The 24959-nt window shown below is 44.4% G+C and overlaps 2 protein-coding genes across 10 annotated transcripts in view; one reads left to right on the top strand and one right to left on the bottom strand.

Annotated features, from left to right (window-relative positions):
- The window catches only part of UBAP1 (ubiquitin associated protein 1), an 81272-nt gene extending 59232 nt beyond the window's left edge, over nucleotides 1-22040 (top strand). For 5 of the 9 annotated variants that reach the window (XM_066367796.1, XM_066367794.1, XM_066367797.1 and 2 more), the window contains 5 exons: nucleotides 1816-1940; nucleotides 7483-8418; nucleotides 20003-20185; nucleotides 21212-21313; nucleotides 21877-22040. In XM_066367796.1, coding sequence (XP_066223893.1) covers nucleotides 1816-1940; nucleotides 7483-8418; nucleotides 20003-20185; nucleotides 21212-21313; nucleotides 21877-22017 — 1487 coding nt within the window. In that variant the 3' untranslated portion in view covers nucleotides 22018-22040. Of the gene's footprint in view, nucleotides 1-1733; nucleotides 1941-7482; nucleotides 8419-20002; nucleotides 20186-21211; nucleotides 21314-21876 lie in introns of those variants that run through there. The other 4 variants (XM_066367802.1, XM_066367800.1, XM_066367799.1 and 1 more) reach the window with 2 other exon arrangements.
- Nucleotides 22041-22493: 453 nt separating this feature from the next.
- Nucleotides 22494-24959, bottom strand: part of KIF24 (kinesin family member 24) — a 105305-nt gene continuing 102839 nt past the window's right edge. Inside the window, exon 14 of the mRNA XM_066367782.1 lies at nucleotides 22494-24893. Within this exon, the coding sequence (XP_066223879.1) occupies nucleotides 24753-24893 (141 nt within the window). The 3' untranslated portion in view covers nucleotides 22494-24752. The remainder of the gene's footprint in view (nucleotides 24894-24959) is intronic.

Raw genomic sequence — 24959 nt, 5'->3', positions numbered from 1 at the left:
CATTTCTGTCGTCTTTTCTTGCTTTCCTGTGACCGGTCAAAAGTGCACCATAACTTTACGGACACACTGTATTAACAACACAGAATGGTAAATTAAGACCTGAGTTGGTGATGTGAAGTAGGTGTTCAGAGATTGAGAAGAGATTTATTCTTAATCATCCTTAAAGGACTAAAAATTATTAATCAAGTAAATAAGAGTGAGAATGTGGTAGGCATTGCCATGTGAGAAAATAGCACTTATGAAGGTATAACCAACTTGGAAATTTTTCTAGATTGTTAATAATTATGGTTATGCCCTAGAAAAGGCATTAAATAGAAATGTTATGGATTTAGTTTACAAGCTGAGTGGCAAATAGTTAAAATGTTTTGACTCGGGTTGGGTAGGAGCAGGAGTTTTCTTCCTGTTGGAGGGTTTCAGGTGTATCAGAGCAATATCTACATCAGGATTGGGAATGATGACAAGATTACAAATATATCTTGGCTTGATAAGTCTTTAAAATCTATAGACTTTTTAAAAGGGAGAGAATTGATCTTTATGGAAGAGGTATACTTGGCTTTGTCTGTGAGTGCTAAAGAAAATATACTAATGTGAGGCCCAGAAACAAGCCTATTTTAGTAGCTGCTAATATTCAAAAAGAAAAATTCATTTTATCAACTATGTTTCATCGTGTTGGTCTGCCAGTAAGTTAGTCCCAAACCTGGTCTAGAAAAGAAACATGGTCCAGTTTTTAGTGTATAGCCAGTAGGAGTCATATATAAGCCACTCTCATGTTGTCTGACCCTATAAAATCTGTGATGGTGTCCTGTTCATTCTGTATTATTCATCTATGATAGGCAGCAGTCTATAGGGAGTTAAGGCAGTTTAGATGTGTCTCCTGATAATCCTACTTGGAATCCCATGGTCTTGTTTGGTTTTTCTCTTTTCATAAGTGTTGTGCTTCTTAAGTATTTCCACATCTGTTCCAGAAAGCAGTCTTAAAAACAAGAAATCTAGAGTAATTCTTTATATTAATTAAAAAGTGATTCCTACTAAAGTAGAGAAGTCCTAATCAAGGGAGGTTCTTTTGTGGAGATTCTGTCATCAATTCAACAATATTTGCTAAAAGCCCAATAGGTGCCAGGCAGTGTTGTAGTTTTTGAGACTACATCAGTGAATAAAATCATCTTAAATACTTGCCTACAAGGAGCTTACATTCCATTGAGCAAGTCAGACAATCAATATAATTAAAAAGTGAATTATATAGTAGGTTAGAAAGTAGTAAATGCTATTGGGAGAAGATAAGTGGTTACATGGGGGTTTTGTGATAAGGGTGGGGTGGGTAGTAATTTTAAATAGGGTGGTCAGGGCAGACCTTACTGAGAAAATGACATTTGAGCAAAGAGTTGAAGGGAATAATGGAATAAATCATGAGTATCTGAAGGAAGACATCCCAGATAGAGCAGCCAGGGCAGAATTTCTGATTTATGTTTGACCCAGTTATGGTTGAGGAATAGAGAGAATTATTGTGACTTAGTGCATTGTGTTAGGAGGTGACTATTAGGAGTTGAGGGCACAGAAGTTGTAAGCATTGAGGAAGCCTTTCAGGCCACTGTGAGTACTTTGGCTTTTGCACTAAGTATAATTGAAAATAAACCCTAATAAGATAAAGTAGAATTTCTTCAGTTGAGATCTAAAATCAAGAGACGGTAAGCAGTCAGAGAAGGAATCTTCTAGTCTTAAGGTAGCATAAATTAATGTTGTATCCTAGACCTAAGCTTATAGCAAAACAAGTAATAAGATTTTTGCTGATATTTTCTACTTTATTTTTGATTGTAGGGACTTTCAGTTACCTTGATGATGTCCCATTTAAGATAGGAGACAAATTCAAAACACCAGCTAAAGTTGGTCTACCTATTGGCTTCTCCTTGCCTGATTGTTTGCAGGTTGTCAGAGAAGTACAGGTAAGTGGTGATTTTTAGTTAAAGTTTAGTGCATTTAAAATTTTAATGAGTAAGAATTTGATGTATAGTGAAACAGAAATAAACATTCTCATATCCTTTATTTGTATTTCTCATAGCTTCTGTTATTGCTTGGCTCACATTGTCACATACACACATAAATATACGCATTTGTATATCTATTACAAATCTTGTATAATCTGTTAGATTGTATATTCCTGGGATTCTGTGCCTTGTCTGAAACAAGTCCCCATTGCCTATCTGACTTGCTTATTCACCTCTTTCTCTTTCTTTGTTAATATCCTCATCTTCTTGGTCACTCAAGTTAGGTAATATTTTTCTCATTACTCTGTCCCTCTTTACCGTCCCGTCCATCTATGTTCCCTCTAACCAGGTTACTAGCAATTTGTTGAATATACAGTGTTTATTACCTCTGTATACCATGCTTTTTCTCATGAGCTGTTTATTTCCACTTTGAAAATTTTTCTTTCTCACCGTACTAAACCGTTAGTTACTCTTCTAGAATTGTGCTGAAAATCTATCTCAAAACCTCAATTCTGGCCCTGGCCGGTTGGCTCAGTGGTAGAGCGTCGGCCTGGCGTGCAGGAGTCCCGGGTTCGATTCCCGGCCAGGGCACACAGGAGACGTGCCCATCTGCTTCTCCACCCCTCCCCCTCTCCTTCCTCTCTGTCTCTCTCTTCCCCTCCCGCAGCCAAGGCTCCATTGGAGCAAAGATGGCCTGGGCGCTGGGGATGGCTCCTTGGCCTCTGCCCCAGGCGCTAGAGTGGCTCTGGTCGCGACAGAGCGACACCCCGGAAGGGCAGAGCATCGCCCCCTGGTGGGCGTGCCGGGTGGATCCCGGTCGGGCGCATGCGGGAGTCTGTCTGTCTCTCCCCTTTCCAGCTTCAGAAAAATACAAGAAAAAAACCCAAAACCCTCAATTCTCTCGTCTGTAAAGCTCAGTTATATATAAATGTATATATAGAATTACTTCTTGAAAGCAGCAGATAGTCTTGTGTGCCTTCCTTTCTTCCTTTAGTACACATATATTGAATGCTTGCTTTTGAGTAGTGCTCTGCGGGGCTGATGATAGAGATGCCTTAATCACTATCCTCCAGGATCTTACAGTTTAGAAAAGGGGTCAAGTGGAAAAACAGTGAAGTACAGTACTCAAACACTTCTTCCTGTGACTTAAGAATTTTATTCATTTTTTGAGAGAAGCAGGGAGAGAAAGAGACAGGAACATTGAGCTGCTCCTTATGTGCCCTGACTGGGGAATCGAACCTGGCAACCTCTGTGCTCCAGGATGATATTCCAACCAATTGAGCTGTCTGGCCAGGGCTTAATTTTTATTTTTTAGGGAGGGAGAGAGAGGAGGGGGAAGGGAAGCATTTGTTGTTCCACTCAGTTGTGCAATTTTTGATTGCTTCCCATGTGTGCCCTAACCAGGGATTGAACCCACAACCTTGTTTTGGGGTGGTGCTCTCAATCGACTGAGCTAACCAGCCAGGGCCAAGATTTTTTTTTTTTTTTTTTTTTTTTTTACAGAGACAGAGAGTCAGAGAGAGGGATAGACAGGGACAGACAGACAGGAACGGAGAGAGATGAGAAGCATCAATCATTAGTTTTTCGTTGTGACACCTTAGTTGTTCATTGATTGCTTTCTCATATGTGCCTTGACTGTGGGCCTTCAGCAGACCGAGTGACCCCTTGCTCGAGCCAGCAACCTTGGGTCCAAGCTGGTGAGCTTTGCTCAAACCAGATGAGCCCGCACTCAAGCTGGCGACCTTGGGGTCTTGAACCTGGGTCCTCGGCATCCCAGTCCGACACTATCCACTGCGCCACTGCCTGGGCAGGCAAGATTTTAAAAAATACACTTTCTGTTAAAGTTGTTTTGTATCTAGGGCATCCAGAAACAAAGGCATCAGCATACTTTTCTAAAAAATACTTTTTGTTGTATATTCAGTCTATATGCAGTGAGTAGTCATAGTGGGAATATTTCAGTTGCATTTTCAAAAGTGACATCTTTATTAAGATATAATTCATACCATAAACTTCACCCTTTTAAGGTGTGCAAATAAGTAGTTTTTAGTATATTTACAGTTGTATAACCATCATTATGATCTAATTCTAGAACATTTTCATCACCCCTCCTCCAAAAAAACAACCCTAGTGCCCATTAGCAGCTACTTCCTATTTTTCCTTCTCTGTGAACCCTTGGCAAACACTATAAATCTACTGTTTTCATAAATTTGCCTTTTCTGGGCATATATAAATGGAATATTATAACATATAGCCTTTTGTAACTGGCTTATTTCACCTAGCATAATGTTTTCAAGTTTTATTCATGTTGTATGACTGAAGTATTAGTACATTTATTTTTATGGCTGAATAACATTCCATTGTATTGATAATGCCATATTTTGTTTATTCATCAGTTGATGGACATTTTGGTGGTTCCCACTTTCCGACTATTAGGAATAATGCTATGAAAATTTGTATATAGGTTTTTGTGTGGACATGTGCTTTCATTTCTCTTGGGTATGTACCTCAGAGTGGAACTGCTGGGTCATATGGTAACTACAACCTTTTGAGGAGTTGCCAGACTGTTCTCAAGTGGCTGCATTATTTTATAATCACACCCACACTTCATGGCAATTCCAATTTCTCCACATCCTTGCAACTATTGTTATTATCTTTTTTTATATACATCCTTTTAAGTGTGTAGTGGTCTCTTGTGGTTTTGATGTACATTTCCCTAATTACTAATGATGTTGAGTATCTTACATATTTTTGAATACTGAATTGGCATTTCTTTTGTGTAGAGAGACTTTATTGTACCAGAAAACATAGATTTTCCTTATAAAGTTTTACTTTGTTTTTGTTTGCTTGGTGACTTTTTTTATTGGCAATAACAAATATTTGGTAACTACCTCTCTGTATGCAGGATGCTATTAATAATATGATTTAAAAAACCTTCATCTTCTTTCATTAGTTCCCATATTACTCATCACTTCATTGATCCATTCTGAAAATTTATTTTGAATTCTCTATTTATTTGATCAGTGCTCACTGACTCATAGCACCCACTAATAACAAAAGGGGAGATCAAGGCTTCAAGCTCTATTCCTGTGTGGGCCAGCAGGGGGGAAAAATTTTTTTTTTAAGTGAGAGGAGGGGAGATAGTGAAGTAGACTCCCACCTGTGCCCTGACCAGGATCTACCTGGCAACCCCATCTAGGGCTGATACTCCAATCAACTGAGCTATTTTTAGCACCGGAAGCTGATGTCATGGGACCAGCCCAGCTATCCTCAGTGCCCAGGGCCATGCTGGAACCAGTTGAGCCACACTACAGGAGGGGAAGTGGGAGAAAAAGGGGATGGGGGGGGGGACAGATAGTCGCTTCTCTTGGATGTCCACACACTGAGCTGACACACTATCCACTGAGCCAACCAGCCAGGGCCAAAATTTCTTTGTTTTCTGTTTGCAGAATTTGACTGTGGTGTTGGTGCTGGATATGCAGAGAAGAATCAGACCTAGAGTCATAGACAGCTAGCTTGAAGCTTCCTTAACTTTGTCATATTTGTCCTTGCATGGTAGTACAAACTGAATTTTTCAGCTGAAAGTTCATCAGAGGGAACCGGTAAAAATAAATAAATAAATAAAATCAGGGTCCAGAAAGCTTTCATTGAATGTGGTGGTGGTAGCCACAGTAGTAGAGAGTGGTCCTTAGTGTCGAGGTTTAAAGTGGAATCTGCTGTCACTCATTCATGGGCTAGAATTACCATGTAATAGCAGTGTAACCTTGTACAGATGGCTTAAATTCTCCAAGCCTCCATTTCCTCATCTGTAAAATGGGGATAATTAGCTTTTACGGTTGTGATAAAGATTAAACAAAATAAGGCACTTACATTGCTTACTGTGGTTCCTGGTACTCTGTAAATTTTTTGCTGTTATTATTTATTATTGTGCACCCAGACCACATTCTTATTTTTTCAGTCATACTTCTATTTTTTCCTGCATTTTTTCTGTGTTCCATGTATTCTACATTACTTTAGTAATTAAAAAACAAAAGCTCAGTAAAGGTTTTATTATAAAGGAAAGAAATTTCTAATTGTTCTTAAGAGTAGAACATCAGAGACCTATGTTTACAGACAGCAGAAAGTTCGTCACAGCCTCAGTTTTTGGTGGAGGAAACCAGCTACAAAATTGAATTTCCTCCCCAGTTAGAAGCAGCAGTATTTACCCAAGTGCTGTTTTCTTACGGTGCTGTTAGTGATAGAAAGGAAGCGTAGTAATCCCCCAGGTGTCTTTCTGAGACCTAGCAGCTGGTTGGGGTGGGTGTTAATGAACTTGACGTGCATTTTCAGGCTCCTCTTGTGCTTTTTGAAGCTAAAGGTTTGGGAATGACAAGAGGTACTTATATTTCGCCTACTTTGTATCTCTTCTCTCCTTTCCCCCCTTTTTATTGTTAATCTGTCTCCAACCTTGACCTCACACAAGGTATTGATTAGCTTCTGTGCTTTAGGGTGAATGACAAAGGTTTTGTTTTCTTCTGTCCCTAGGTGAATTTTGTTTTATATAATAGGTGTATTTTTTCAAGAGTGCAAATGAAACTTTTGTAAATTGTACTGTGTTTTAAGGGATTGTTAAACCATGACATAAATTCTTGTGCAATGTGCTCTGTAAAATCTTAATTTGACTATGTCTAGATTGCTTAATAAGCAGTTTCCTTGCATTTAGAGAAATCTGTAAATTGTAATTTGATAGTGGTTTAAGAAGCATACACCCTGGGTTCAGATCCAGGATCTACCACTTAATAGCATTTATTACCTTGGGCATAGCCATTGTAAAGTTGGATAACAGTAGTACCTACTTTAAACTATTGCTGAGAACTTCTAGAGAGTAATTACATAAACTGTCTTGAATCATGCATGGTACCTTGTAAGTGCATTTTAAATGTTAGGGACTGTTATTATTGAGCAGATCTATTAGGTCATTGTGCTAGATAATAGAGACTGTAAGGCCTAAAGCCGAGTTTACTGCCCACAAAAAGCTTGTGATATTGTTAGGGAAGTGTTTAGAGGAAGATTAAAGCTACTTGTGATCACGTGCTCTTCATCAAATGGTATATATTAGATACTTTATAAAACAGTTCAGAGGAAGGAGCAGGCCATCAGGAATGTTTCATAGAGGAGGTAGTTGAGCTTTGAGCCAACAATGAAGAATTCTAGGAAGGGAAATGGCCTGAGAGGAGAGAAGCAAGGGAAATGGCAAGTTAACGTTTGGCCTGGTTCATAAGATTAGAGATGGTGGGAGCTCTTTTTAGTTAATTTCTGGAAGTAATCTGGGAGCATAGTTTGATTCAATCCTTTAAGATTAGGAAACCTTAGTCTTCCTGAGTTGAGATCATTCAATGCACTTTAAATGCTGCCTCACACAGTTCTCCTCTTGTGCTGAGTGGGGAAGTGAATCGGGTGGGGTTGCGCTGGGGAGGGGCAGCCACCTGGGTTCACACCTCCTTTCTCTGATATATCTTTGCAGTATGACTTCTCCTTGGAAAAGAAAACCGTTGAGTGGGCTGAAGATATTAAGAAAATCCAAGAAGCCCAGCGGGAAGCAGGGCGTAAGGCTGAGGAAACAGAAGTTAAAGTGAATTCTAAGAGTGGCCCAGAGGGCGATAGCAAAATGAGCTTCTCCAAGACCCACAGTACAGCCACAATGCCACCTCCTATTAACCCCATCCTTGCCACCTTACAGCACAACAGCATCCTCACACCTACTCGGGTCAGCAGCAGTGCCACGAAGCAGAAAGTTCTCAGCCCACCTCATACAAAGGCAGATTTCAATCCTGCTGACTTTGAGTGTGAAGAAGACCCATTTGATAATCTTGAATTAAAAACTATTGATGAGAAGGAAGAGCTAAGAAACATTCTGGTAGGAAACACTGGACCTATAGTGGCTCAGTTATTGGACAATAACTTGCCTAGAGGAGGCTCTGGGTCTGTGTTACAGGATGAAGAGGTCCTGGCATCCCTGGAGCAGGCAACACTAGATTTCAAGCCTCTTCACAAACCTAATGGCTTTATAACTTTACCACAGTTGGGCAACTGTGAAAAGATGTCGCTGTCTTCCAAAGTGCCCCTCCCCCCCATCCCTGCAGTAAGCAATATCAAATCCCTGTCTTTCCCCAAACTTGACTCCGATGACAGCAGTCAGAAGACGGCCATGCTGGAAAGCACTTTCCATAGCACATCCTGCCTCCGCAGTGGCACGTTCCAGAATTCCCTAAAGCCTTCCACCCAAAGCAGTGCCAGTGAGCTCAATGGGCATCATACTCTTGGGCTTTCAGCTTTGAACTTGGACAGTGGCACAAAGGTGCCAACCCTGACCCCTTCTGATATGATCTCCCAGATGCCTTCCCTCTCTGTCTTGTCTGTGTGCACAGAAGAATCATCACCTCCAAATACAGGTCCCACGGTAAGCCTTTAAATCCCCCTAAATTACAGCTGCAAAGATTTCTAAATTTTACCTAGCAGTTGCCACCTCGCATTCTTTTCAAGGTTTTGGGTAAGATGGGCCTGGCCAAGTAGACCTTCCATATATATATATAATAATTATTATTTTTTAAAGATTTTATTCAGTTTAAAGAGGAGAGGGAGAAGGGGGAGGGAGCAGGAGCATCAATTCCCATATGTGCTTTGACCAAGCAAGCCCACGGTTTCGAACCGGTGACCTCAGTGTTCGAGATCCACTGCGCCATGTAGTTCTGGTTATTTTTTAAGGACAAGGATTATTAGCTCTGCACCTACACTGGTTAACATGGGCTTTTCCCTGCCTGCATCTTTTGGTCTTTACCTTTAAAAAGGTAGTGTGTCATATGAATGGTGTTTTCCTGCCTAATCAGTTTCTTCTCTTTGCTTGCATTTTTTTAAGGCTTTCTTTTTTTGGGGTACCTTTTTACCATTAGCTTTCTTCTTTTTTTTAAAGGTTGCTTGGCACTCCTTGTTATATATTCTCCATCTCCACTTCTCTGTCTCATTCTGCCCTGAAGTTTATTTTTTATTGGGATTGTTTCTTCAGACTGGGTGGTGCCTTAGTACCTGGAAGATAATTTGTATCAGAAGTCCAAGCAAAATGTAGAAAATTGTCACTTTTAAACCCATAGGATTTTTTTTTTTTTTTTTTTTTTGCATTTTTCCGAAGCTGGAAACTGGGAGGCAGTCAGACTCCCACATGCGCCCGACCGGGATCCACCTGGCATGCCCACCAGGGGGCGATGCTCTGCCCCTCTGGGGTGTCACTCTGTTGCATCCAGAGCCATTCTATCTAGCGCCTGAGGCAGAGGCCACAGAGCCATCCTCAGTGCCCGGGCCAGTGCCCGGGCCATCTTTGCTCCAATGGAGCCTTGGCTGTGGGAGGGGAAGAGAGAGACAGAGAGGAAGGAGAGGGGGAGGGGTGGAGAAGCAGATGGGCGCGTCTCCTGTGTGCCCTGGCCGGGAATTGAACCTGGGACTCCTGCACGCCAGGCCGACGCTCTACCACTGAGTCAACCGGCCAGGGCCTAAACCCGTAGGATTTAATCCTGTAATTCCTTTCTCTTGTTCTCCCCTCTAAGAATTTTGCAGTTTTTTCCAAAGAGAGAGGGGGAGGGAAGGTAGGAATTCAGATTTAATGTTGTTGAAGTAGGGGCTGATAAAAAAGTTGCGTCTTGTATCATCTTGAAAATTGGCGTATTTTGTCACACACACACACAAAGTTGTACATACAGTGAGGTTACTTTGTCAGAGTGTAGGCTTAGCTTTTTTTTGTGACAGAAGGACAGATAGGGGCATACAGACAGGAAGGGAGAGAGATGAGAAGCATCAGTTATTCATTGCAGCACCTTTGTTGTTCATCATTGTTTTTCATATGTTCCTTGATTGGGGGCTCCAGCTGAGCCACTGACCCCTTTGCTCAAGCCAGTGACCTTGGGCTCAAGCCAGCAACCTTGGGTTTCAAGCCAGCAGCCTTTTGGGCTCAAGCCAGTGACCATGGGGTCATGTCTGTGATCCCATGCTCAAGCCAGCAACACCACACTCAAGCTGATGAGCCTGCACTCAGGCTGGTGACCTCGGTGTTTCCAACCTGGGTCCTCTGTGTCCCAGTTTGATGCTCTATCCAACTGGGCCACATCCTGGTCAGTCTAGGCTTAGCTTTTGATGTGGTTGTTTCAGCTGCACAGAATAATACATTGTTGCATTTTAGGCTAGAAATCAGAGAAGTCCAAAAACCTACTGCCGTACCAGTCCACAGATTTTTATAACAACAGCCTAGTCCAGGGGTCGGGAACCTATGGCTTGTGAGTCAGATGTGGCTCTTTTGATGGCAGCATCTGGCTTGCAGACAAATCTTTAATAAAAAAAAATAATAACATTAAAAATATAAAACATTCTCATGTATTACAGTCCATTCATTTCCTACCACTCATGTTCATCGTTGCGGGTGGCTGAGCCAATCACAGCTGTCCTCCGGGACAACACCAAATTTTTATTGGATAATGCATAACGTACACAGGTCGTTGTGTGGCTCTCATGGAATTACATTTTTAAATATGTGGCATTCATGGCTCTCTCAGCCAAAAAGGTTCCCGACCCCTGGCCTAGACCCTGGCCAGTTTGCTCAGTTGGTTAGAGTATCATCCTAAAACAACTAGGTTGTGGGTTTGATCCCCCAATAAAACATACAGGAAGCAACCAGTGAATGTTCCCCCCTTTCCTCTCTTTGTCTCTCTAAAAGCAGTAAAACTTTTTTTTTTTTTTTAAAGACAGCATATCAAAGACCATATTTAGAGCCAGAAAGGAGCCTGATTGTACTGGTGGAATATCTTTTAGAGACCATAACAGACCTGCTATTAGTTGGTAGAAAGATGAGCGTTGGCCTGCTTATAACTAGTGTAAGTTCCCAGCTTTAGCTTTTTTTTCTTAAGCGAGATAAAGAGACAGACAGGAAGGGAGAGAGATGGGAAGCATCAACTCATAGTTGTAGCACCTTAGTTGTTCATTGATTGCTTCTTATATGTGCCTTAAGGAGGGCTCCAGCCAAGCCAGTGACCCCTTGTTCAAGCCAGTGGCCATGGGGTAATGTCTCTGATCCCACGCTCAAGCTGGCAACCCTGTGTTCAAGCTGGATGAGCCGTGTGCTCAAGCTGGCAACCTTGGGGTTTATTTATTTTTTTATTTTTTGTATTTTTCTGAAGCTGGAAACGGGGAGAGACAGTCAGACAGACTCCCGCATGCGCCCGACCGGGATCCACCCGGCACGCCCACCAGGGGCGATGCTCTGCCCCTCCGGGGCGTCGCTCTGCCACGACCAGAGCCACTCTAGCGCCTGGGGCAGAGGCCAAGAAGCCATCCCCAGCGCCCGGGCCATCTTTGCTCCAATGGAGCCTTTGCTGCGGGAGGGGAAGAGAGAGACAGAGAGGAAGGAGGGGGGTGGGGGTGGAGAGGCAAATGGACGCTTCTCCTATGTGCCCTGGCCGGGAATCGAACCCGGGTCCCCCGCACGCCAGGCCGACGCTCTACTGCTGAGCCAACCGGCCAGGGCCAACCTTGGGGTTTAGAACCTGGGTCCTCAGCATTCCAGGCCAACGCTCTATGCACTGTGCCACCACCCGTTTAGGTAGCAGTAGCAGTCTTTTTTTTTTTTTTTTTTTACAGAGATAGAGCGAGAGTCAGAGAGAGGGATAGTTAGGGACAGACAGGAACAGAGAGAGATGAGAAGCATCAATCATCAGTTTTTCATTGCGACACCTTAGATGTTCATTGATTGCTTTCTTATATGTGCCTTGACCATGGGCCTTCAGCAGACAGAGTAACCCCTTGCTCAAGCTGGCAACCTCGGGGTCTCGAACCTGGTTCCTCCACATCCCAGCCCTACGCTCTATCCACTGCGTCACCGCCTGGTCAGGCAGCAGTAGCATTCTTGGTAAATGATTGTGTCTGTGTCAGTGCTTTTATTGTCAGAGAGCTCACTGCTGCTTAGAAACTTCCATGGACCTTGGCCCAGATTAAACTTGATAGAATACATAACACTCTTGTGTTACCTCCTAAGAATGGGCTTCATTCTAAATCCTCCAGGTTCATTGTTGGGCTCCGGTCAGCAGGATCCTCCTTTATGATTCATTGAATACTTTAGAGGAATTAAAAGCACTATGGAAAAAATTAGGGATCCTCAGCCATCCCAACCCCATTAAAGTTATAGTAACCATTTAGATCAGTGTAGTCAACCTGGTCTCTACTGCCCACTAGTGGGCGTTCCAGCTTTCATGGTGGGCGGTAGCGGAGTAACCAAAGTATAAATAAAAAGATAGATTTAACTATAGTAAGTTGTTTTATAAAGATTTATTCTGCCAAACTTAGCGAAAATCCGACATAAAGTACTTGGTAAGTAATTATTATTATATGCTTTAACTTGCTGTAACTCTGCCTTATAAATTTTATAAAATTACTTCCCTGCTTTATAAATCACCATTACTCTGGAACCTGTGGGCGGTTAGAAAATTTCTACTACTAACAGAGATACAAAAGTGGACGTTAGGTATAAAAAGGTTGACTACCCCTGATTTAGATGAACTAATGATGAGATCATTCTCAAACCAGAACACTCATCATTCTTTGACCTACCTGATTGTAAAGTTTCTTTTGGATCCATTCATTTTAGGGTAGGAGGGGACCTATTTCTTGCTAGCTGGGGGACTTGCTGCCTTTATTAAGGGGCAGATAGAAACAGAGTGGAATTCTAGTGTTTTTCAAAGGAAGTCATGACCCTTACTCTAGGGAAGAAAGCCTGGTTTCCATCCTGGTAAACATCCTCTCGTTTAGGGTGAGTCTTTGAAACCCACAGTGAGAATCTTTCCCAGAGATAGCTGCTCTTCCCTCCAGTATAGTGAGTAACTTGCTCTTCCCTGCAGTATAGTGAGTAACTTGCTCTTCCCTGCAGTAAGTATAGTGAGAAACTTGCTCTTCCCTGCAGTATAGTGAGTAACTTGAGGCCAGGGGGTTGTTGTGGTATGGTCAACTGGGCTAAACACATCCTTCACTTAGGAATTCCCAGGGAAGTATTCCTGGAATTTGCTTCTTGTTGGCTATTTTAGGTTCAATGTTTGGGTCTTATTTTTCAGATTTTGATTTCATGTTTTAGTGGAGTCTTAGAAGTTTAGAAATCCATGGGGTTATCTTTAGAGAACAGCCTTCTAATGTGCCCTTATTCTGATTCCAACATAAAACTGCCCGTCCTAGCTCTAGTCAGTGTCTCTTCCCACTGTCTCCCAGCCATTCAGAGAAACTGTTCACAGGTAAGGTTCACTCCACCATTGGGTTCTCTTTTCATTCCTCTTCTGTAGTTACTTCAGCAAACTATTTCTGCCTTTTCCTTTACACTTCTGAGGCCTCGATTTACTAATTGTGGCCAATAAGTATAAGAATAGTGCCTTCAACTTGTATTTTAAACAATTTTTGACATACAGACTATCTTAACATTAGGTGTTTGAATCTGTTGATCATTTTTTATGTTGCCATTGTTTTGATACTTACAAAGTTCTTCTCTATCTCTAGATTTTAAAAATAAATTTATTTTTTATCAAAGGAATACAAACACATTTTAATGAAATCAAGTAGCTCCCTGCCTCACCTCTCTCCAGCTCCAGTTTTGCTTCCCATTAGTTAGGCACTTGAAGCTATTTCTGGTGGGGTTTATCTATTTCTAAATAAAATGCTTATATTGCTTTTTCTAAATTTATCATTTTGGACACTTTTATATATTTCCTTTTATAGTTGCTGAGGATTTAGCTCTTTTTTTTTTTTTTTACAGAGACAAAGAGAGAGAGAGAGACAGACAGACAGGAACGGAGAGATGAGAAGCATCAATCATTAGTTTTTTTTGTTGCGTGTTGCTACACCTTAGTTGTTCATTGATTGCTTTCTCATATATGCCTTGACCGCGGGCCTTCAGCAGATCGAGTAGCCCCTTGCTCGAGCCAGCAACCCTGAGTCCAAGCTGGTGAGCTTTTTGTTCAAACCAGATGAGGCTACGCTCAAGCTGGTGACCTTGGGGTCTCGAACTTGGGTCCTCTGTATCCCAGTGTGACGCTCTATCCCCGGGTCCCCAAACTTTTTACACAGGGGGCCAGTTCACTGTCCCTCAGACCGTTGGAGGGCTGGACTATAAAAAAAACTAGGAACAAATCCCTATGCACATTGCGCATATCTTATTTTAAAGTAAAAAAACAAAACGGGAACAAATACAATATTTAAAATAACAAGTAAATTTAAATCAACAAACTGACCAGTATTTCAATGGGAACAATGGGCCTGCTTTTGGCTAATGAGATGGTCAATGTCCGGTTCCATATTTGTCATGTCACTGCTAGCTGTAACAAGTGATATGACGCGCTTCCAGAGCCATGACTTGTGCGTCCGTCACCGGAAGTAATACTGTACGTGAGCGAAGGGGCACTTTGCATCCACATCCTGTGCTCCTCTCACTGACCACCAATGAAAGAGGTGCCCCTTCCGGAAGTGCGGCAGGGGCTGGTTAAATGGCCTCAGAGGGCCGCATGTGGGCTGCGGGCCATAGTTTGGGGACCCCTGTTCTATCCACTGCTCTACTATCTGGTCAGGCTACTGTGGTTCCTTTTTGGGGCAGCTTTCTCTTTCTCATAAATTAGCCTTAAAATTTTTGCATAGTTTCTTTGTGTCTATTTCTAATTTTGTTCAGATGCTCCAAAAGACCTATCAAAGACCTAATGTTAATTTTCTCAAACATAATGGTTAACCTGTCAGTTTTTGCATCCTTGAATATCCAAAAATGTCTTAATTTTAATCATGTGTGAATAATAGCTTACCTATATTTAGATTTCTTATTTGAAGATTTTTCTTTAAGAATTTCAAGACATTGCTTTTTTTTGGTATTTTTCCAAAGTGAGAAACGGGATGGCATGCAGACAGACTCCCACATGCGACCTACCAGGATCCACCCGGCATGCTCACCACGGGCAATGCTCGGCCCATCTGGGGCATTGCTCCGCTGCAATTGAGCCATTCTAGTACCTGAAGCAGAGGCTATGGAGACATTCTCAGTGCCCGAGCCAACTTTGCTCTGGTGGAGCCTTGGCTGCGGAGGGGGAAAGAGAGATATATATAGAGAGAGAGAGAGAAAAGAAAGAGAGGGAGAAGGGTGGAGAAGCAGATGGGCGCTTCTCCTTTGTGCCCTGGCCGGGAATCAAACCCGGGATTTCCGGCCCTGGCCGGTTGGGTCAGTGGTAGAGCATCGGCCTGGCGTGCAGGAGTCCCGGGTTCGATTCCTGGCCAGGGCACACAGAAGAAGCGCCCATCTGCTTCTCCACCCCTCCCCCTCTCCTTCCTCTCTGTCTCTCTCTTCCCCTCCCGCAGCCGAGGCTCCATTGGAGCAAAGATGGCCCGAGCGATGAGGATGGCTCTGTGGCCTCTGCCTCAGGCGCTAGATAGAATGGCTCTGGATGCAACAGAGTGACGCCCCAGAGGGGCAGAGCATCGCCCCCTGGTGGGCATGCCAGGTGGATCCCGGTCTGGCGCATGCGGGAGTCTGTCTGACTGCCTCCCCGTTTCCAGCTTCGGGGAAAAAAATGCAAAAAAAAAAAACAAACAAACCCCAAAAACCCTGGGACTTCCACATGTTGGGCCAACGCTCTACTGATGAGCCAACCGGCCAGGTCAGGGCAAGAGATTGCTCCTTTTTCTTTTTTTTTTTTTTTTTTGTATTTTTCTGAAGCTGGAAATGGGGAGAGACAGTCAGACAGACTCCCGCATGCGCCTGACCGGGATCCACCCGGCACGCCCACCAGGGGCGATGCTCTGCCCACCAGGGGGCGATGCTCTGCCCCTCTGGGGCGTCGCTCTGCCACTACCAGAGCCACTCTAGCGCCTGGGGCAGAGGCCAAGAAGCCATTCCCAGCGCCCGGGGCCATCTTTGCTCCAATGGAGCCTTTGCTGCGGGAGGGGAAGAGAGAGACAGAGAGGAAGGAGGGGGGTGGGGGTGGAGAAGCAAATGGGCGCTTCTCCTATGTGCCCTGGCCGGGAATCGAACCCGGGTCCCCCGCATGCCAGGCCGACACTCTACTGCTGAGCCAACCGGCCAGGGCCGAGATTGCTCCTTTTAAAAAACTTTTATTAACTGGAGTATAAATGCCACTGATTGCTAATATTTCAAAATTCTGTGCCATTCTGCATTGTTCTTCCTGCTCCATCACCCAAGCTTTTGTAATTATTTCCTTCATTTCTGGAGATTTGAATTTTACCAGTGATGAACCTCATTCATTCATTGTGCTAGGCCCTCCTGGATCCTTTCAAACTAAGGTTCATGCTTAGTTTAAAAAGCTGGTATTTGGCGGGGAGGAGAGTTGGTTGGGAGAGAATGTCTCTGATACTTGTCTATCTGTTCATTTTCTGGAATTCCCATACACTGGATGTTGGATCTCCTTGACTGTTTTTCTAATTTGGTATCTATTTTCTAGCTCTTTGTTTTACTTTCTGGGATATACCCTTGACTATCTTATAACCTTTAAAAAAAGCTCAGCCTTTTAAGTAAAAATTTTACTTTATCATATTTTAAATTTCCAAGTGCTTTGTCTGTTCTCTTTTGTTTTGGCATCTCGTATTGGCTTGGCTTTCCATTCATGTTGAGTGAAGTATACTATAATGAAAACCAAAAGGGGGGATGTATGTGGGGCTGTGCTTGCTGATAATTAAGCTTCACTATAAGTTGAAGGTTAGTTGGCTTTGAGGGGAGCTCTGCAAAATGTCAACATATGATCCTCGCTGGATAACACAGTGGTTAGAGCATCGTCCCACTATGCCAAGGTTGCTGGTTCAATTTTGGTTAGAGTACATATAAGAATCAACCAATGAATGCGTGAATAAGTGGAATATCAAATCAGTGTTTCTTCATCTCTGTAATCAGTAAATAATTATAAAATATCAAGATGAAGTTCTTTGTGGCTGTGACAGTTTATCCAGAGAATTATGTTTGAGGGCAAAGGAAAGTTGAGTAGGCTGCTATAGATTTTTTTTAATCCCCGTTTTGGTTCTTACATCTCTGCTGTGTGTTATGTCTGGTGTATCTGGTGTCTGGTTCCCATTTTCTAGAGATTAAATTTTCTACCTCCTGTAGAGGGTGAAGATGGGTGGGAAAAATATCACCTCAACACTCATTTTGTGCTCTTGCCTTATTCCAACAGTGCCTTGTGCTGCTAAACACTGAACCCCTCCCAGGGGTCTTGAGGGGCTGGTGGATTGACTCTCCTGTCTTTTTATTTCATTGCTTCTGTCAGTTATCATTCTTCCTTTAGTGTTCCATGTTCTGAAATTTTATTAAAATATATTTTCTCCTGCTGTTCCCACTTTATTTTTCACTTTAAATAGTTTTCATTGTTTTATTATTTTAGTGGGCTTTAGGAGGAACAGTGTCAGTTTGCTATATTAAATGAAATTCCCTTTTGAAGTTCTCTGTTTTTCAACAACTATTGATCTGTAAGTGCCAAGCCCAAAGCCAGGCTCCCAGGATTCAGCAGTGCATGGGAACGAATCTCTCAGAGCTCAGATGAACATCTTTGGATGTGAAAAGTACTGTGCCACCAGTGTGGCTAGACGCTGTTTGGCTGTTGGTATTCTTGGGTCTAGGCAGAGTTTATCCCTGAACAGAACGAATCTTGGGACCTGCAGAGTGGCTAGATTGGTGTGATCCAGTTCCTGTGCCCTGTAGTAACTCCTCTAACCTTGTGACTGAGCCCTGTGACTGTGGGTTAAGTGGAAACAATGGGCTTTGAGGTCTATTGTTCTTTTGACTTTTTCCAGCTGACTTTGAGGAGCATCTTTTTTTTTTTTAAGTTTATTTTCTTGAATTTGAAGTTTTTTAAAAAATTATTTATTTTAGAGGAGAGAGAGAAAGAGAGAGAGAGAAGGGGGGAGGAGCAGGAAGCATCAACTCCCGTATGTGCCTTGACTAGGCAAGCCCAGGGTTTTGAACCGGCAACCTCAGCAGTCCAGGTCGATGCTTTATCCCACTGCGCCACCACAGGTCAGGCGGAGCATCTTTTTTTTAATTTGAAAGACTGGAAGGGAGATGAGAAACATCAGATCGTAGTTGCGGCACATTAGTTGTTCGTTGATTGCTACCTATTATGTGCCTTGACTGGGGGGCTACAGCAGAGCCAGCGACCCTGGGGTCATGTCTGTGATCCCACTCTCAAGCCAGTGACCTTGGGATTTTGAACCTGGTGCTCCACGCCCCAGGTTGACGTTCTATCCATTGCACCACTACCTGATCAGGTGAGAGGAGCATCTGGTTTTAACTATATAATTTTGAACTTGATCTACGACAGGGCTCCCTGCTTCCTAACCACCTCCTCCATAAATAAAAAGTTGATAAATTTTGTTGTAACATTTTTCATGGTTCTTTAAAACCATTATATATATATATATTTTTTTTTTTTAAAGAGTGAGTCAGAGAGAGGAATAGACAGGGACAGACAGACAGGAACGGAGAGATGAGACGCATCAATCATTAGCTTTTTGTTGTGCATTGCGACACCTTAGTTGTTCATTGATTGCTTTCTCATATGTGCCTTGACCGTGGGCCTTCAGCAGACCGAGTAACCCCTTGCTTGCCAGCAACCTTGGGTCCAAGCTGGTGAGCTTTTTGCTCAAACCAGATGAGCCCGCGCTCAAGCTGGCGACCTTGGGGTCTCGAACCTGGGTCCTCGGCATCCCAGTCCGATGCTCTATCCTCTGCGCCACCACCTGGTCAGGCTTTTTCTTGGTTCTTAAGAGCTGTGACCTTGTTCCTTTGATAGTTTGGTCCTCTGGCCTTCGTGCCTTGGGCCTGAGTCATTATCAGAAGTGATGAGAGGAGTTAATCATGGGATTCTGTCCACTAGTCAGACTGGAGTTAGTAAGGTTGGGTGGCAGGGAGCAGGCTGCCCGTGCCAGTACAGTAGAGATAGGGCCCTGGAGTCCACATTCCAGTCCTTGAGGTCACAGTCTTGACCAGGGGTCCCCAAACTACGACCCGTGAGTCGCATGTGGCCCTCTAAGGCCATTTATCTGGCCCCCGCTGCATTTCCGGAAGGGGCACCTTTCACTGGTGGTCAGTGAGAGGAGTACATTGACCATCTCACTAGATAAAAGCAGGCCCATAGTTCCCATTGAAATACTGGTCAGTTTGTTGATTTAAATTTACTTGTTCTTTATTTAAAATATTGTATTTGTTCCCGTTTTGTTTTTTTTACTTTAAAATAAGATATGTGCAGTGTGCATAGGGATTTGTTCATAGTTTTTTTTATAGTCCGGCCCTCCAATGGTCTGAGGGACAGTGAACTGGCCCCCTGTGTAAAAAGTTTGGGGATCCCTGGTCTTGACTATAGGACAGCAGCTGTAGCCGAGAATTGAAGCACAGTGCATGGTGTTAGGCAAAGGTGGAGTGTTCTCCAAACTCTGTATCCCTGAGCTGGCCATGTATGGGAACAGCGCTCAGTCTGCCAAGCCCAGCAATAGAAGTGAGGATAGTGACATGGTTGGGAGAGGCAGCTCCAGAGTTTGGGGTGTTTGAGGCGAATGATCCCTTCAGGACTCTTGAGGATACAGCCTAGGAAAGGGATAATGGAGCCCTGCAGAGAAATCATAGCCAGCCAGGGCTTCAGTCCCCTGGACAGGGTCAGAACTTCAACTCAAACCCAGGGGATTTGGGCGTGGAAGAGGACGTGGCTGTCGTGCTTCTCATTCCGCACAGTGGACTAGGGCAGAGGACAGTAACTTGTAGATGTCTTCCCAGCTTTTTCTCTTCCCTCTGCTGGAGCTCCCATACACATATCCTGTTCATTCCTGTTTGGGATGTTTGGCCAGCAACCTGGCCCTTTTTCCCAGGCAGACTGCTTGACTAGGGTTTTGATTAGTGTCAAAAATGGCAAACCCTCCAGCTGAGCCATTTCAGAGACATGTCTTCTGGGACCCGTGTTTTTCTTGCTTTGATTCTGTTGTTTCTCCACCACCAGGTCACGCCTCCTAATTTCTCAGTGTCACAAGTGCCCAACACTCCCAGCTGTCCCGAGGTTTATTCTGAACTGCAGTCACTGTCTCCCAATGAGCGGCAGTGTGTGGAGACAGTGGTCAACATGGGCTACTCATGTGAGTGTGTCCTGAGAGCCATGAAGAAGAAAGGAGAGAATATTGAGCAGGTGAACCCCCCCCCCAAAAAAAAAAAAAAAAAAAGTGAGAGCAGGGGAGGCAGACAGACTTCTGCAGGTGCCTGACTGGGACCCAGCAAGGAGTGATGCTGGAGCCATTCTAGTGCCTGAGGCAGAGGCCATGGAGCCATGTCAGCACCTGGGCCAACTTTGCTCCAATGGAGCCTTGGCTGCAGGAAGGGAAAAGAGAAAGGAGAGGGGAAGGGTGGAGAAGCAGATGGGTGCTTCTCCTGTGTGCTCTGGCTGGGAGAAGCCGGGACTTCCACACACCAGGCTGACGCTCCACCACTGAGCCAACCGGCCAGGGCCGAGCAGGTGAACTTTTGGTTGGGGGGGATGGGTGTGGGGGTGGGTAAGGGGGATGTGCAGTCAGCCAGAGAGAGGTCCTAGACCTCTGGAGCTGAAGTAGTGTCCTGCCTCTATCCTAGAGCCTCTCTGACTCACAGCAGCAATGTCTGTTCCTGAATATGGGGGGACTCAAGGCACTTTGTTGGGGAAATCAGCAGCAGTGTTTCTGCTTTGGGGCTGCTCTGGAACCTAGGCTGAAGCAAAGCCTTGGGAGTAGTGGAGCTGTTGGACTGTTACTCAACGACTCCCCTTCTCTGCCCCTCCCAAGAGCCTGCCCTAGGGTTGAGGTATGGTCAGATTTCTTCCAGAAATGTTTATCCTGTCAATGCTGCTCAGGGAATTCCAAAATAGGGTACTGGAAGCCTAAACCTTGGGGCCATTTTTTTGACTTGAGCCATTTCTTAGAGGAATATCCTGCTCAGACTTTGGAGTTAATGTTCTGGGAGATGTGAGTCAGCTGTAACAGGAACTCCTTTGAAAAATGGCTACTCATGTTTTGAAGGGTGTGCCTGTCTGTTGTTCAGCAGATAGTCACTGAGGTCTTACTGTTGATGGCATAAAATCAAGTCCTGTCCAGGATCTAATAGGGTGGGGAACAGACATCACACTTGCTGGTTTATGTAAGACTCTTGGGAAACAGGTATGCTTAGACGATGTTTCTTTTTTTAGATTCTCGACTATCTCTTTGTACACGGACAGCTCTGTGAGAAGGGCTTCGACCCTCTTTTAGTGGAAGAGGCTTTGGAAATGCACCAATGTTCAGAGGAAAAGGTAGGAACCTTCATACTTAATGGGAACCCTCTGGAAAGAAGGGACATATTAACCCTCTGGAGTCCCCCCCTGCCCCACAACCTCCTTTTCCTACCAGTGACTATAAGCAGAGACAGCTGAAGCTAGAATCTCTCAAGATGGGTGTTTGTCTCAGATGAAACATTGGGGTGAAGACTATCTATAATCCTATATAGAAGGGTAGGGAAAAATGACCTGGGCACAAAGCCAGACACCTTCAGGTGACTGGGAAGATTGTTAGTTACTTTATCTAGCCTGCTGCCTGGAGGGCAGCTGTTTCTGGGTTCAGTAGATTGCTGTGGTGAAAATGTGGCTGTGCGTGATGGAACCAGAATGAAGGTTAGCGAGAACTGGGGCTGTGCCATCAACCTGTCTACCCCAGCTTCCTCCAAGCCCTCCTTTGCTTGCTAGGGGACCTCAGAGAGGCTCAGGAAGCTCTGGCAAAGGATACAGACTCCCCCCAGGCAGCCCCTACACGTGTATTTCTCTACTCCGCTGTGCAGCTAGACCTCCTTCTTTAATCTGGACTCTCTTCTGTCCCTTAGATGATGGAGTTTCTTCAATTAATGAGCAAATTTAAGGAAATGGGCTTTGAACTGAAAGACATTAAGGAAGTTCTGCTATTACACAACAATGACCAGGACAATGCTTTGGAAGACCTCATGGCTCGGGCTGGAGCCAGCTGAGACCAGGCCCTGCCTAAGCCCTGCCACGGAACCACCGCTGCAGGAGGCCCTGAGGAGCCCATCTGTGTGGAACAGGAAGGGGACACACTTCCGAATTTTCTTTTGGGGGTGGAAGGTCAGGTATGGGGACTACTTGCCGGTCTCTATGAGCCTAAGCCTTGAGCTGGGAGAAAGTAGGGAAGAGCTGGACATGGGAATGCCCTCAGAACTGTCCTGGTTCCTTCCATATTAAATGTATTTGTATTTTGAGAAGTGTCCTTCCCACCTCGGCCCTCCAGAGACTTCCCTGGTTTTCTGGGATCTGTATGTCTTCGGCTGAAGCCTGGCTTGGCTGCCAAAAGGAGTCGGGGAGAAGGGATGGGAGCCAGACTCAGTGCTGCTCTGGGCCTAGATGCTTCCCTGCACTGGTGGACTGAACTCTAATCCAGGTTGAGTGCAATTGAAAGGTTCTTCCAGGGTTTTATTTTTTCCCCCTCTTAACAAAGTCTCTTAGCATTACACTGGTTCTGCAAGTCACTGAGGTGCAAAATATGCCCTTTTTCCCATGGGGCCCTGAGTTTGCCTCTTCTGCCAGGCAGTTACCATGCTTCTCTGACCCAGCCTGGTTTTTCTTTTGGCTTGGTTTGGACCATAGTCCTCTGCTGCCAAGGTTTTAGAGCTCCCTGCTCTGGGAAACAGTTGTCACATTAAGAAATCATCGGTCCCTTCCCAGCACATAAAGTTGGGGAGAAACAGGCCATGATTTAGTTGCCCAGCACTAACTCCACCTCAGTTCTCTTTAGAGAACAGCCTATCCCCCAGCTCCCTGCTCTAGGATGACACAATAAATAACACCCAGTCATAGAAATCAGTCTCTTTGGTTTGTTTTGTATCATGCTGTACATCATTAAAGATCTAAATACAAAGATATACAGTCTTGATGAATCTAAAGTAATTTGCTAACTATTTTGATTCAGAGAGAGCTACTAATAAAAATCTAAAAGGTATGTCCTGCTATCATAATTTCTTTATTGCCAAGGGCTGTTTGGGGTGAGGGTACAGAGGGGGAGAGGAAGGGATTTCCTGCTTAGATTTGTTGGGAATCTAATAGGACCTAACCATTTTCTGTCATTGCAGTACTTTCTTCCCAGTGTTGTAGGCCTTTGGGACCTTGGAGCTGGCCCTCCAGTTTGCCCTGGGTTTCGTTTGCAAAGGCAGGCCAAGAGGAAGGTCTGTTTTAGTCTGACCTACTAGGTCTCTATCCCAAGGACATTCCTGTGAGACTGGCTGGGCCTTCGGGGTAATCACCCGGAAATGAGGAAGAGGTCCCTTGTCCTGTGAATAGCACCAGGCATTTATGTACTCTGCTACAGGCAGGACTGGATTCGACTGCCCCTCAGCCCTCCATGGTGCTCTTGTACCTAATAGAACTTGATATATCACAAAAGTTTCTTGTCCTTATACTTAATACTGTCCCATAGTCCCTCTTGTGCTCTTGGCTGAAGGTGGGTTTCTAATTCTCTTAGTTATCACTGGAGGGACTGCAGAGCCTTTGAGCCAGGAAGCACCACAGTGGAAAGAGGCTGCCCTCTCGTGGTCAGATATGGCTTGGTCAGAGGTTGACAAAAGCTGACAAAGGGTAGCAGGGCTGCAGTCTCAAAGCCAGTTAGCCCCACTTCTGGCCTTCAGAATCAATTACCCCCTTTTAAAAACCTTAAAATGTTATTCTTTACCTGTAGGAAATTAAAGTTTCACACCATGGGTGTCAGGTCAAAGCTGTGACACATGGGCTCAGTTTGACCTAGGGTGGTAAATGACGGACCAGCTGGAGGCCACTGAGTATCTGTCTTAAGCTTCTTCCTGCTAAAAAGACAGCAGAAATGAATATGTGTGTGTAAACTGCCCCAGGGTCTCAGACTGTTAACTAGAACACTCAATGCCAAGATACTGAACACGCCCTTGTGAGGAGGGAGTGAACCAGAGTGAGCCTGAATGAAGGTGAGGCCAAGATGGACTTGCCTGAGAACTGCCAGTTCCTAAACTATTCCATGAGTGGGTGTGGCGGGTGAGGAGTCTCGGGAGCCAGGAACAGCCACAGGAATATGAGGGCGACGGGGTTATACAAGGCTGATCATCCTAGCAAAAGGCAGAGATGGAAAAAGAACAGGGATTGTAGGAAGGGAGAATAACTGAAAACATAAAGCCTGTCTCACATCTGCTATTATTAAAGAAAGAGCAAGTCAAGTTTTATTCATTTTACATTTCAAAACTAACCTAAAACCCCAAATGGGGCAGAGCTCACCTTGCTCCTGCCCCACTAGTAACAATGTTTTAGTTTTTGGCCGAGTCCTGAGGACAGGCACAGTTCTGATAAGGCTCCTGGGCTCAGCATATTACCTTCCCCAGCTTGTGACCTCTGGTCTCTAAGTTACCACTGACTACCCATCCTCTTAATTTCAAACTCAGAAATGGCTACAGGGTTATTATTAGACCCATGTGTGTTTCCACAGACAAGGGGTTAGTAAGACAAATTCTCTTCCAGCCCCAAAGAAAAGGGAGGGGCAATTAAAATGCTCCTGTGCTTGGAACTGAAGGATAGAAGCTTGTCCGGAGAGAGGAGCTGGGGCCCAGTCAAGGCCATGTGTGGCTGTGGAGAAGCTAGCATGGACAGGGCCAAGGAGTGGGTTCTGAAATCTGTAAGATGACCCGGCAGAGGCCCCATCAGCTCCTGAGAACCTAGCATACTGGATCTTGCTCTAAGACACCACTGTCCTCTCGGGGGCCTCAGACAGCCTGTGGTAGGCCAGGTACAGCTGCAGCTGGTTCCTCAGACTTTGGATGCACTTGGACTTCAGAACCATGATTTCATCCAACTGGGTGACAAAATCGTCAAAATCCTGAAATAGGAAACAAAGGACAGATGGTGCCGTTGCTGGGCCTTTCCTAGGCCTGCTCTTCCCTTG

The sequence above is a fragment of the Saccopteryx leptura genome, chromosome 2, assembly GCF_036850995.1.
Source record: "Saccopteryx leptura isolate mSacLep1 chromosome 2, mSacLep1_pri_phased_curated, whole genome shotgun sequence".
Lineage (NCBI taxonomy): Eukaryota > Metazoa > Chordata > Mammalia > Chiroptera > Emballonuridae > Saccopteryx > Saccopteryx leptura.
The sequence above is the reverse complement of the archived record's forward strand: the minus strand, read 5'-3'. Positions and strand labels throughout refer to the sequence as shown.